The sequence below is a fragment of the Lynx canadensis genome, chromosome B3 (genome assembly GCF_007474595.2).
Source record: "Lynx canadensis isolate LIC74 chromosome B3, mLynCan4.pri.v2, whole genome shotgun sequence".
NCBI lineage: Eukaryota > Metazoa > Chordata > Mammalia > Carnivora > Felidae > Lynx > Lynx canadensis.
The window spans coordinates 59,981,182-59,995,703 of NC_044308.2; the positions used below are offsets into that span (position 1 = coordinate 59,981,182).

Sequence of the window (14,522 nt, forward strand, 5' to 3'; positions counted from 1 at the left end):
TGATGGGCATTGAGGAGGGCACTTGTTGGGATGAGCACTGGGGTTGTATGGAAACCAATTTGACAATAAGTTATATTAAAAAGAATAAATACTTCAACCTAAAAAAATTAAGTAAAATAAAATAAAATAAAATAAAATAAAATAAAATAAAATAAAATAAAATACTGCTATACCAAGAATGTTGTGGTCTTTGGTCAGTGTTTACTAGGCAGAAGTCTTCCCTCTTTGTCTATAATCCTGCTGATTATGCTTTATTGCCCTGTTATGAGGCTGTTAACTCATTTTTAACAATGTTTTTGGATATCTTCCCAAACATGAGATCATCATTTGAGATTTTAGTACCTTGGTCCCATTAGGTGAGTAAAATAAATAAATAGGTAAATACTTTTCAAACTTATATACAGAGATTTGCTACAGGTCAGTTTTTTTTTTATTTGTGTGTTTGCTTTAAAGGAATTTTAATCCAAATGTAAACCTAACCTATCAGTGTTTTCCCAAACAAGTATGCTGCTAAGACATCACTAAAAAGCCTAGGCCTAGTTCTTACCCAGTGCAGCTTCCACGGGATAATTAACCCATTTTGTGTGTGTCTATTTTTCCTTTCTTCCCTCTAAAACATTTTCCTTCTTCATTATCATAATCAATTTTGGTTTACTTATATTTATTCTACTATAAGTCCCATATTTCATTTTTTATCAATGGAAAAACACAGTAAAACAAACTACAAAAACAAAAATCTATTTCACTTTTTATAAACCCTGACTGCAAAATGTATTTTAGACGTTTATTAGAGAGTAGTGGAACAGCGAGCTTAAGAAGCACTCAAAAACAAATAAAACAACAAATATTAAAGATTACCCTGCCAATAAATTAGAAAATATGATCTATAGTGTTTGAGACTGGATTTAATTCAAAACTGTTACGCAATTAGTCCAAAAAGCCAAGATGCTTTAAAATTCCATTTCTGACTTTTTACCTGCAGAATTCCAACTATAAATGTTAGGCTGCCTTGTAGGAAATGTCCATCAACAAAGATCCCAAAGGAAAAGCAGCAACCCAACTTGCCTTCAATGATTTCACCAATAAACCATGGTCCTGAAAGAGGCAATGGACAGGAAAACAGAAGATTAAATAACTGTGATCATGATTATATACATCACAAGGTGCATTTATGGGAATAATAAGTGTGAGAGTAGTCATCTATAAGCATTGTACTAGTGGGGCGCCTGGGTGGCTCAATAAATTAAACATCCGACTTTGGCTCAGGTCATGATCTCACAGTTTGTGAGTTTGAGCCCCGTGTTGGCCTCTGTGCTGACAGCTCAGAGACTGGAGCCTGCTTTGGATTCTGTGTCTCCTCTCTCTGCCCCTCCCCGACTTGTGCTCTGTTTCTCATAAATAAATAAATGTAAAAAAGAAATTTAGAAGCATTGTACTGGCATAGCTTTTTTTCTTTGCTAATCTCTATGTTGTACCCTATGTCCTAGCTAGCCAACCATTTGCTCCTTTGCTCCGTAATTGTCTAATTATAAAATTGTCTGAGTACATGCTGTACCTGAATAGATTCCAGAAACAGATTGGAGTACATTCAGAAACTTTAGAAGATTCTGTTGCAATAGTAACCTAATATAATGCATTACTATTTCCTTTAAGAAGCAAAGATGTATGGAAACTAATTTTCTAGGTAACTACTATTTACTCCTTTAAGCAATAAACTTCAACCACTTTGATCTTTCTAAAATGCACTTCTTCTCTTTTTTATTAATATTAATGAAAGTATTTTGACCTTTACTTGCTGACCCAAGCCATTACTTTGTACATCAACTACACATTCAAGGTTAACATGTACAAAATTTAACTTGCTTTTCATTTAGAATGTCAGAATGACTTTTCTCTCTGCCCTATTATTTACTTCCCCTTCTCAGTGTGTAGGTTTCTGGAACTACTATATTGTCAAGAATGATTAATGGACAGTCAAGACTTCCATTCTCAAAATGGAAATACCATCATTTGCTGGTAATATCAGGGTTCAGCTTTAAAAAGTCATATGTAATTTTCTCAGATGTATATTATTTAACCTCCAATGGATAGAGAGTCTAAAAAACTTTTCCCTGCAAGTTTCAACTTTTAAACATGGAGCAAAATTCAGCCCATTTAATGTTTTCTTTTACAGCCAGGAACCAAATCACCTGCTTTACCTTCTAGTGCAAGACAAGTGTCTAAAATAGCTTCAACCTAGCTTAGAACAAGGAAACTGACCTCCAAAGGACCATCTGCCATAGTTTGTTACACAGAATTCTAAAGTGTTATATATTTTTTAATTTAACTACTTTCTGTTCTCTGGTGGGAGTTTACTAGTGAGCAAAGAAAAGTCCTGAGGTGGAATAAAAGCACAAGACTAAGTAACAAGTAGGCTAATCTACTCCTAATTGACTTTTAGTCACTAAGGAACATAAGTAAAAAGCTTTAAAAAGAGATTCACAGTGTTTTCTGTTTCCCTAAGTGGCTAAGTGACTAAATATTGGGTATGATAATATAACAGAAGAACTCGGATATGCCTGAACTCATTGCTCATCTCAGTTTCTTTCTTTTTTGAGCTGAGTGTTTAAGAGCCACACATTACTAAATATTCATTGAACTATATACAACACATTGTGCTTAGCACTGGGCATAGAGCACTGAACAAGACAGATTAAGACCTCAATGGATATTCTAATGAGAGAAGAGATGATTAACTCAGAAGATAATCATTATGATTATCATGATGATAATAAAGGGAATAAAAAGTGTGATGAAATAAGGATAAAACTTTAAGGTAGTCAAAGAAGGTTGCTCTCTACACACTAATTCCTTAACGGTCTTCTCAGCTTAAGTTAACTCGGTGTCAACTAAATGTTCTTTAAACATGTTAGGAAAGAACTTTATTTCCCAAGACCATGTTCCAGGAAATGATTTATACAGAAACTATGTGCTGTTCATTACGTTCTCAAGAGCCTAAATGAATCTATTGTCAAAATTCTCCATATATGGCAGAATTCTCTACAATCTCAAGTTTCCTAATTGACTTACCCAGTGCTGTATATAGGGTTAGCAACAACACAGAATAGTAGAAGATGTTTAGTTTGCTCAAGACGTGGAGGGAAAATGAGGCCAAATTTATAAATCCTGGAGACCCTAAACAGAATAAATTTGAAAAACCCAGTAAGCACACATACAGTTCATTTTCTAGAAGACTTCCATGGACTATTATACATTCAGCAAATCTTTTGTTATATGGTAACTATACAGATGATGCCACTTTAAATTCAGAAGTTGGCGGGAATTCTGATAAGCCAGTTCACTTAGAATTGTAGAACGTAGGAAGTTCAAAGCAATGGTATAGCTGTGAGACACACATGTGCACACACGCACACATATGCATGTGCACATACTTTTTTCCATGATTAAACATGTAGGTTTGAAATACAGTGCTATGCTCAAAGTATGACAAGTCTCTGTTTTCTGTGGGATTTAGTATCCAAATGTACACACTTCCAAATGATATATGAAAAGATGTCAAAACTATATCAAAGAAATATCAAAATTTCTCCAGTCTAATATTAAGGATGAATATCTAATACTCCTCTCCCATATGTGACACAGCTCTTAACTCACAGCTATCCTCTTACTCCATTTGAAAGAGATCTCTAAAGCTCTTCAAATTAACTTCTCTTAAAATACAGTGCCAAAAGTGCCAAGTGTTTGGGCTTCACACAGAGAAGGTCCATTCTGTGGCCACAGACTAAAGGACCACAGATCCTCAAGGGAGGAGAAAGCGTATATACATTTGCAGTGGTTACTGCAAGGTAACTGACCAACTACAGCATTAATTTTCAGGAAGGACGATAGGGATTCAAAGAAACAAGAGTTCATTAGGATCTGGAATGGAGAAAATTGTATGAAAAAGAGGGTTTGAGGTGAGCCCTAAAGGAAGCTAAGATTTAGATAAATTTAGAAAAATGAATTAGAGATAATAGCCTAGGCAAAAGCCCAGAAGCAGAAATGAATATGGTGTGTGTAGAGAACAGTGAAAAATTATCCAGGCTAAAATACAGGTAACTGGTTGAAGATATGGCTAATTAGATAGGACCTGACTGTGGAGGATCTTCAATATTTGGCAGAGATGTGTCCTCATTTTGAGCTATATTGTGATATCTTCCCCCCCACCCCGATTCTGGTTGAGCTTCATATTATTGCAATGTAGCACCAAAAACCTGAATTTTTTAAAAAAGATCAAGTAGTGTGGAAAACGTGTAAGTTTGAAGACTGCACCTCACAGAGCTCAGGCAAAGACAATTTATGTTGGTATTTATATTGGTGGTGGTGAGCACATTATATGACACTTTAAAATGAAGTCTCCTGGGGCGCCTGGGTGGCTCCATCGGTTAAGCGTCCCACTTCAGCTCAGGTCATGATCTCACGGTCCGTGGGTTTGAGCCCCGCGTCGGGCTCTGTGCTGACAGCTCAGAGCCTGGAGCCTGCTTCGGATTCTGTGTCTCCCTCTCTTTCTGACCCTCCCCCATTCATGCTCTGTCTCTGTCTCAAAAATAAATAAACATTAAAAAAATTTTTTTGAAATAAAAAAAATAAAAAAATAAAAAAATAAAAAAATAAAAAAATAAAATGAAGTCTCCTAAGAATAAAAGGAACCATGACTACCTTTATGCTCTGGATATCCTTGACACCTAAAAGTAATGAGAATGGTGAGCTGGACCAACACAATCATCACAAAAAGGACCCGGGCCTGCAGAGAAATCAACGTTAATGTGAAACAGATACAGAGGTGCAACTTCATTTAAGGTTTTTAAAATGGCCTCATTAACAAAAGTGGAAATGACATCACTACCAGAAATAACTATATAAGAAAAATATACGACCAAAGAGAATCAAAACAACTGATCCATCAAAAAAGAAAAGTATAGATTGCCTCAGCATTACTCTTTCAGAATTTGGATAGTTAGACCCATATTGAAACATGGTAGTTTTATAGTTATGTGAAGTGATCAAATTAAAACAGTCCACCTTCACTGTACCAGAAGTACAATATGTTTTATAAGAATAAAGAAAAACAGTGCACAGTGCACTGCAGGCTGAGTGATCTGAGACTGCAGTTTCTTTAGCTTTCTCCAACAAGACAGCATTCACTTGGAGATTAACTCACAGTGAAGAGACATAATCTAGGTTCTTGTTTCTCAAAGTATGGTGGACCCCAGATCATCACTGGGATCCCCCTGTGCCTGTTGGAAATGCAGAATCTCAGGCACTATCTCAGCCCTACTAAATCAGAACCTGTCTCTTACTCATGTTCCCTGGTGATTCAGAAGTACATCAAAGTTTTCAAACCTGGATCTAGGTGACTATTAAAGATCCCCAAAGAAAAATAAATGACACACAAAAAACTTGTAAAAATGAGATACAAATGCTAATTAGTCATATTTCTAAAAAGCTTAATCACACAAGTAATAAAAGTAAATTAAAATAATAATAAATTTACATTGTAAGTCTGTGAAGATATATAGTAAAGCTATATATGTCTGGAAGGTGAAATTAAAAGAGGCTTGAATTTTCTTCTCAACACTGTAGAGTGTGTCTTTTGTCGTGTTTTTTGTCAGTACCTGGGACAGGTGAGATCTGAGGGAAAAAGAGGATACATTGCCAAGCTTCTCTGGAAGATAATTTAACAGTGCATATGAAAAACATTTTTTTTTAAATTTTTTAAGACTATTTTAAAAATACCCTTTTATTCATCCAAGAAATATTTATCTGGGGGCCTACTCTGTGTTAGGCATCAGACAGACAAAGACCCCTGCCCTCATGGAGATTATATTTTAATGAGGGAAGATAGATGAAAAATGATGAATTTAATAAATAATTTGTGTAATTATATAAGAAAGTATAAAGAGTAATGTGTCCACTCTTTTATCCAACAATTCACTTCTAGGAATTTATCCCAAAAAACTAATATAGTTTTTGGTTGCAAGAAGCATTTATATAGTAGAGGGAAATATTGGAACCAAATGTCCACCAAGAGGTAAATGGCTAAGTAAAGGTATATTTATGACAAAAAACATCATGTTATAAAATGTAAGTTGATGTCAGAAAATAGTCATAACAAATTCCTTAGTGGAAAAAAAATTAGCAAAAGAGAATAGAAATTACCTTTTTATATTAAACACTCATATACAAAATTTATATGAGAAAAAAATAGAGTATCATAATGACAAATACAATGGCTATAATAGGTAGTATGATAAGTAATGTGGGCTGATTTTACTTTATTTCTAAATTTTCCAAGTTTTCTACCGTAAGCATATATTATTTATGTAGAAATAAATATTATTTTTAAAAGATCCTTAATCCAATTTTATGCAGTTCCTGTAGTTCCCTTAGTTATCCTGGTTTTATGGTAGTGGTTAGAACCAGGTTCCCAAACAGGTATTAGTTGTCAATGCCTCTGCTTCTTTTAATTCAAATCAACTTTAAAGAATTTTATTCTTCTAGACAAACAACTTAGTTTTATTGATCCATCTTTCTCATTACATGATTATATGATGACTTTGGACCTACCACTAGATTGGACCGAATCTAATCTCAAGTTGAATTTACTTACCACGATGCCATGGTCAGTAAGGAGAATAAATGATGCCAGGGGATCAAATCTGAGATGAATATCCTCTTGAAGAGAAAATATGTGGTGAACACTCTTACTTCTTCCAGCAGAATCCTAGTTATAAGGACAGCAGAGAAGTGACTCTTAGGCACATTTAAATAGGTATAATGTTCCAAGATTAAGTTTCCAGTAACTTTTGTCAGTTATCTCTGACAAAGCTACATTTTTTCATTTATTTTTGCTTCTTCCTATAAGCACTTTAAATAGAACTTATTTTAATGCCTGTAATTCTAGATTTAAATTGGGAATATCAGCATGTACTCACAATGTATTTTCTCTTAAAGAAAAATATGTATTTTCCCTCTGCTCACTGAAAAGGCCTAAAAATAGTAACAACCCCAAAGTAATGATCTAGCTGAGTTAGTGCCCAGATTGTAGTCTCAAAAATAAAATTTCTCACTACAAGGAAATAGTTGATTCCAGTTCTTTTTCTTTTATTTTTTAAGTTTATTTATTTATTGTGTGTGTGTGTGTGTATGTGACATTGGGAGTGCTGGAGAGTGGCAGAGAGAGAGAGGGAGAGAGAATCCCAAGTAGGCTCCTCCCTGTCAGCATAGAGCCAGATGCAGGGCTCGAACTGCCAAACAGTGAGATCATGACCTGAGCCAAAACCAGGAGTGGAATGCTTCACTGAATGAGCCAACCAGGCACCCCTGATTCCAGTCCTCAAACAAGAAATACACAGGAAGAGTTTAGAATATCTTCATGGCAGACAGTAAGAAAACTAACAAAGACTACTAGGATTTTATCAAAGGACTTAGTGGTCAACCTGGAGAGGCTCCCACTAACCAAAGGTGGAATAATTTGAGCATTAACAAGAATAAATGCAATGGATTCAAACATACCAGATATATATAAATATATATATATATATATATTTTAAACCTTGAATTCATAATGATGCTGAATGTAAAAGATACTTTTGGTTGCCTTTGGAAGATACTAGAAAAGCAACTCATTACCTTTAAAACTGGTTTAGAAAAGGGAGGGTGGGGGGAAGAATTTAGAATGTAACCCACCTTTCCCGTATGGACTTCTAGATCTTTTCTTTAGGGAACCATTCAAATTAATACTAATTTTACAAGAAGTGGCAATTTGAATACCACCATTTTATAACTCTAATGAAATAATGGATCTACATTTCATCTAGACCAAGGCCATCAACAGCTGCTAGAAATCCTTCAGTGAAAAGCTGATTAGGTACTTCATAATGAGTGGAGGGAGAAGCCAGCAGTGTGCTCAAGCTGGCTTGACAGGCTCACAAAAGCCAACTGTTAAATTTTCAGGAAATTTGCAGGCCAGATGACATGTTAGAAGCTTAAAACCAGCTATGGTAAAAATATTTATACTATGGAAATTGGAATAAATCAGAGAAATATTACAAATCAGGGTTCCTCCTTCATACCTGCCCCAGGCTGGTTGTTAGTTATTTATCAACATACCAGTTGCTGGATAAAGTTAACAACACCTGAATAAAATGGCCAATCTTAACAATACTAAAAGAGAGAAACCAGGTCTCATAGGCTTCTGATAAAAGCATAAAACATCAGGGGTGCCTAGGTGGCTCTGTTGGTTAAGCATCCAACTTCCACTCAGTTCATGATCTCCCGGCCTGCAAGTTTGAGTCCTGTGTTGGGTTCTGTGCTGACAGCTCAGAGCCTAGAGCCTGCTCTGGATTTTGTGTCTCCCTCTCTCCGCCCCACCCCCATTTGCGCGCGTGCACGTTCTCTCTCTCAAAAACAAATAAATGTTAAAAAAAACTTTTTAAAAAAAGAATAAAACACCAAATGAAGTATTCCTGCCATAAAACAGACTCAAATGTGATCAACCCCTAAATCTAACTACCAGTTATAGAAACCAGAGGGGATGGAGGAACATGCTGAATGATACATGAATGTAAACAGCCAAAATCTAGAATAGAGGAAACTCTACAGGATAGAAGATCCAGTTTCCAAAGCAAAGAAATTGTAAGGAAAAATAAAAAATAACAAGGAGATAAGAGAGGGGAACCTGTAGATGAAAAAAGAACTGAAGAGACAAATCAGCTAAATTCAGGATTTGAGCCTTGTCTAAATTCTGATTTGAACCAACCAAATACAATATATATATTCACATATATATGATTAATTGGGAAAACTGAACACAGGCTGGATAGTTTGATATTAAGGAATTACTATAGATTTTTCAGGTGTGTTATGGTATTATGGTTACATTAAAAAATAATTCTTATCTTTTAGGGACACATGCTCTCATGTTACAGATAGAATACTATCATGGTGTAGGGAGGAGTAAAGTAGGTGGGGTATAGATGAAATAAGATGGGTCATGAGTTGATAACTGTTGAAGTCAGCTAATGGATACATGGGAATTCATTATAGTATTATCTCTTGCATATATTTAAAAATGTTCCCATCATAAAGTTTTAAAATAGCAAAAAGAACTTGCACTCATGTTTATCAAACTTTTATTGCTCAAAATGTTCTTATTTTAAGTTATAAGTTGTTTTAAAGCCCAAGTTTTCTTTAATTTAAAGATTTCTGGAGTCTATTCTTTCAGTTGGCAAAGTAGGCACAATAATCTAAACTTCTGATTCTCAAACTTTAGTGTACATTGGAATCACCTGGATGGACTGTTGAAACAGATTGTTGGGTCCCATGTCCAGAATTTGATTCAGAGGTTTGGTATGGGACATGAGAGTTTTTTCTTTTCTTTTCTTTTTTTTTTTTTTTTTTAATTTTTCACATTTACTTATTTTTGAGAGAGAGAGAGAGACAGACAGAGTGCAAGCAGGGGAGGGGCAGAGAGAGAGGGAGACACAGAATCTGAAGCAGGCTCCAAGCTCTGAGTTGTCAGCAGAGCATGACACAGGCTGAACCCACAAACCGTGAGATCATGACCTGAGCTGAAGTCAGACGCTTAACCAACTGAGCCACCCAGGCGCCCAGGGAGTTTACATTTCTAACAAGTTCCTAGGTGGTGCTGATGCTACTAATTCAGGAACCACACTAAGAAGTGATCTAAAGGTCTAATCGCTACTAGGCTAATCTTTTAACTAATCTATAACAGATCAGTGGTTTCCTGGAAATGAGGGTAGAAGGAAGACAGCTGCAAAAGAACACAAGAAAACTTCTGAGGGTGATATATTGTATTGATTGTAGTAATGGTCAAGGAAGTCACCAAATTATACTCTTTAAATATATAGAGTTTTTTTGTATATGAATTATACCTCAATAACATAAGAAATGTTAAAGATATAAAATGTATATTTAATTTCATATTTTTACTAAGGATTTAACTAAGCAGCCAGAAATGTTTCAGGGAACATGAGCTATGTTTTTTTTTCCTCAAAAAACTATAGAAGCTGGGGTTCTGAGGCAATCCAAGGATTAGGGGATTCTTCACTCCTACATTGAGGTCTTCTATGGCCACTCCTACTTCTCTTGCCTAATTGTAAAGACAGGGAATAATTTATTCTAGGTACACTTGAACCTTCAGGTTTTCTTTAAATGATCCAACTTCTAGTAGGAAGGACATTAAGAGTTCATCCCAGGAGCACCTAAATGGCTCAGTCAGTTAAGCATCTGGCTCTTGATTTCAGCTCAGGTCATGATATCACAATTCGTGAGATGGAGCCCTGTGCCCAGCTACATGCTGACAGTGCTGAACCTGCTTGGGGTATTCTCTCTCTGCCCTTCCCCTGCTTGCTCTCTCTCTCTCTCTCTCTCAAATTTTTCAAAAACTTAAAAAAAAAAAAAAAAGAGTTCATCCCAGCCATCAGTCCCTTCCACATTCTCCCTATGAGTTTCTTCTTCCTCCTAAGCACAACACTTCAAAGATGGGTGGCATTGCAAAGTGCCTTTTCTTGTTTTACTCCTCTATGAATTGGGGATAAAACTACCCACCATATAGGATTGCTATATGGATTAAGTAAAAAACTCCAAGTGTCCAGCATCTCCTTAAAAGAGCTCAGTAAATAGCTCCTCCCTATTCAAAATCCTTTTCTGCTACACACACAAAAGATAATGAAAAGGGGAGCCTGGGTAGCTCAGTCAGTTAAGCATCTGATTTCGGCTCAGATCAATGATCTCACAGTTTGTGAATTTGAGACCTGCATCGGGCTCTGTGCTGACAGCTCAGAGCCTAGAGCCTGCTTCAGATTCTGTGTCTCCCTCTCTCTGTGCCGCTCCACTCTCAAAAATAAGTAAACGTTAAAATTTTTTTTTAAAAAAGATAATGAAAATAATTACATGTGTTTCCTGAAGGATTACATGGTAATCTTCAAACTAAGACTTAACATTAGAGATGAAATAGTTAAAAACTGTCATCAAATCATGAAATTGTAGGATTTTTTTTTCAGACACTAATTCCTAAGCACAGTCTATCCCCTCAAGAATTTCACAGTGTTGATGAAAGTGATCTTTTTTTGGTAATTGTGACCACTTCCTACTCTGGCAGGTGCTGGTGAATTAAATGCCCCCTAGCTGAATTGGAATAGACATAGGCAGACTGTTACTACATATACTATCAGTGTATACTCCCCAAATAAACAAAAAAATTCTCTGATGCCTTGAAAATCCTCTATCCTAGAGCTTTCAAAACAGTGACAAATTTTCCTGTACTTGGAGACAGCAAGCAAATGCATGGATACATAAATCTGTGTTTTCTGACTTACTCTATTATCTTTGGGTATGTTGGGGAATTTGCTCCCATTACCAAAAGACTCTGGCCAAAGTTGAAAAGAATGGTTTCCTGTGGTTCAGAAATGGGGAGACTATGGCCAGGAGTTGCACATTGATGAGTCTGTTTTTTTGTCTAACAGAATTATTCCTGAATGCCCATTTTCAGAAGACACTAAATCTAGTGTATTCAAATTTTTTTTTTTTTAATTTTTTTTTTTCAATGTTTATTTATTTTTGGGACAGAGAGAGACAGAGCATGAATGGGGGAGGGGCAGAGAGAGAGGGAGACACAGAATCGGAAACAGGCTCCAGGCTCCGAGCCATCAGCCCAGAGCCTGACGCGGGGCTCGAACTCATGGACCACGAGATCATGACCTGGCTGAAGTCGGACGCTTAACCGACTGCGCCACCCAGGCGCCCCTCAAATTTTTAATTAACTTAGTTTCGTCTCTATCAATTGACTGGGGGAAAAAAAAAACCCACATCAGAGTTTAGTGTGTTGCAGCCAAATCATTTATATAGTAAGTTGAAAATTACTAACTTACCTGGACAATTACTTCTATGTTATGTGTCCCATTACTGTAGTTTCTTGGGTTCCACTTCAGTATGAAAATAGGACCAGACAAATGAATAGCTTGCCCTAAATGAATTCCATCAATCTTAACTGTGACAGAAGTAATGGAGGATAAGGAAAAGGCCAAGACTCTAAAATGAGAAAATACATAAGCATGTGGTTTTAGAGACTTATCACTATACTTAGAAAGGAGAATAACCCTATTATAACCTGAAAGTATATAAATGTAGGCAGAACCATCACACTGTATAACCATTCGTATGACTGCTAGTCCCAAGATCTAGTGGCTTTCTGAATCATGGCTCCTGGAGTTGTATAACTAAGCAAACCTGAGTTGGTGAGAAGCTAGAAACTATTCTTGTATTTTTTAGAAAGGAAAATCAATTTTCTTTTGACAAATAAATCTGCAGTAGATCCCAAGTTCTTTCTGAATAAACTGCTTGAAGTCCTGGTTTTTCATATAGGAAAAGAATATTGGTTAGACATCTCAATTTGTTAATCTAATGTTAATCCTACATCCACTCATTTGATTCCCAGTGTTATCTGCCCAAAGGAAACAATGTCATAAACAGAGCTAAGGCTACCAGGCCCTTTCAGAGAATATGATGTCTAAATCAGATGTCCAACTCCTATCCAAAAAACCTGACTGAGAGATATAGATTTCACTTCACTACTGACCAAAAATCAATCTATCAATCAGCTTGATACCATTTTTTCCAGATTAACTAGTACATCTTTTAAAAGTACAATATCTAAAAATGATAAGAGTGCTGTGAAACTGGAACTCATATTGCCTGGTAACATTATAAATTAGTATCTGTTTTAAAAAGTAATTGGGTACCTTATGCACTGCTGGTGGGAATGTAAAATGGTACAGCCGCTATGGAAAACTGTATGGTGGTTCCTCAAAAAATTAAACATATAATTACCATGAGATCCAGCAATTCCATGTCTAGATATATTCCCAAAAGAAATGAAAGCAGGGATTTGACAGAGTATAGCCCTGTTCATAGTAGCATTATTCACAACAGTCAAAAGATGAAAGCATAAGTGTCTATCAACAGATGAATAAACAAAATGTGATATACACACACAATGGAATATTAGCCTTAAAAAGCAAAAAAAATTCTGACACACTCTACAAGAGGGAGGAACCCTTAGGGCATTATGTTAAAGAAGCCAGTCACAAAAGGACAAATACTGTATGAGTCCCCTTAAATGAGGTTCCTAGAGTTGTCAAATTCATAGAGACAGACAGTAGAACGGTGACTTCCACGAGCTGGGGAAAGGGGGAAATCGGGAGTTATTGCTAGATGGGTACAGAGTTTCAGTTTGGAAGATAAAAGTTCTGATGATGAATGGTGGTGATAGTTGTACAATATCAATGTACTTAATGCCATTGAACTGTATACCTAAAAACGAGTAAAATGGTAAATTTTATGTTACATATATTTTGCTGCATTTTTTTAAAAAGAATAATGATTTTAGTTGCCACACAAAAAAAAAAGTAATCGAATAGTGTTTATCAATAGTCTTAAGGGAATTCATATTTTCACCTAGAATTCCACTTCTAGAACTTTAGCTAAAGAAATTATTCAAATGAGTGTTGCCTGGGTGCCTCAGTTAAGCGTCTGAATCTTGGTTTCAGTTCAGGTCATGATCTCATGGTTCATGAGTTCAAGCCCTGTGTCGGGGTCTGTGTTGACAGCATGGAGCCTGTTTGGGATTCTCTCTCTCCGTCTCTCTCTCTGCCCCTCCCCTGCGTCCACGCCTTCTTGCGCGCGCGCTCTCTCTCTCTCTCTCTCTCAAAAATAAACAAATAGGGGCGCCTGGGTGGCTCAGTCGGTTGAGCGACCGACTTCGGCTCAGGTCATGATCTCACGGTTTGTGAGTTCGAGCCCTGCGTCGGGCTCTGTGCTGCCAGCTCAGAGCCTGGAGCCTGCTTCTGATTCCGTGTCTCCCTCTCTCTCTGACCCTCCCCCACTCATGCTCTGTCTCTCCCTGCCTCAGAAGTAAATAAACATTAAAAAAAATAATAAAAATTAAAAAAAATAAACAAACATTAAAAAAAAGAAATTATTCAAATGAAGAAAAGAGGGGCGCCTGGGTGGCGCAGTCGGTTAAGCGTCCGACTTCAGCCAGGTCACGATCTCGCAGTCTGTGAGTTCGAGCCCCGCGTCAGGCTCTGGGCTGATGGCTCAGAGCCTGGAGCCTGTTTCCGATTCTGTGTCTCCCTCTCTCTCTGCCCCTCCCCCGTTCATGCTCTGTCTCTCTCTGTCCCAAAAATAAATAAACGTTGAAAAAAAAAAAATTTTTTTTTTTTCAAATGAAGAAAAGAACCTACACACATCAGATGCTCATTCCCAAATTAGAAAAAAACATAAAGGTTCATCAATAAGAGAGGAAAATGGTTAGATAAATTGTGGTACATTCTCTCTCTTGAAAGAAAAAAAGTAGGAATTAGAACAGACTGTGCCCTACTATTACAATGATGGAAAAACATGCCTCGAAGAACATGTCTGAGAAGAACTCAGAAATGTTAATAACAGCTCTATTTGGA

General features: G+C 36.5%; 1 protein-coding gene across 5 annotated transcripts in view; it reads right to left on the reverse strand.

The window, feature by feature from the left end:
- TMEM62 (transmembrane protein 62) overlaps positions 1–14,522 on the reverse strand; it is a 33,591-nt gene that overhangs the window by 3,392 nt on the left and 15,677 nt on the right. For all 5 annotated transcript variants that reach the window (XM_030318376.1, XM_030318380.1, XM_030318378.1 and 2 more), the window contains 5 exons: positions 11,934–12,093; positions 6,650–6,763; positions 4,699–4,783; positions 3,070–3,174; positions 977–1,095 (listed from right to left, as the gene is read on the reverse strand). In XM_030318376.1, the coding sequence (XP_030174236.1) occupies positions 977–1,095; positions 3,070–3,174; positions 4,699–4,783; positions 6,650–6,763; positions 11,934–12,093 (583 nt within the window). The remainder of the gene's footprint in view (positions 1–976; positions 1,096–3,069; positions 3,175–4,698; positions 4,784–6,649; positions 6,764–11,933; positions 12,094–14,522) is intronic.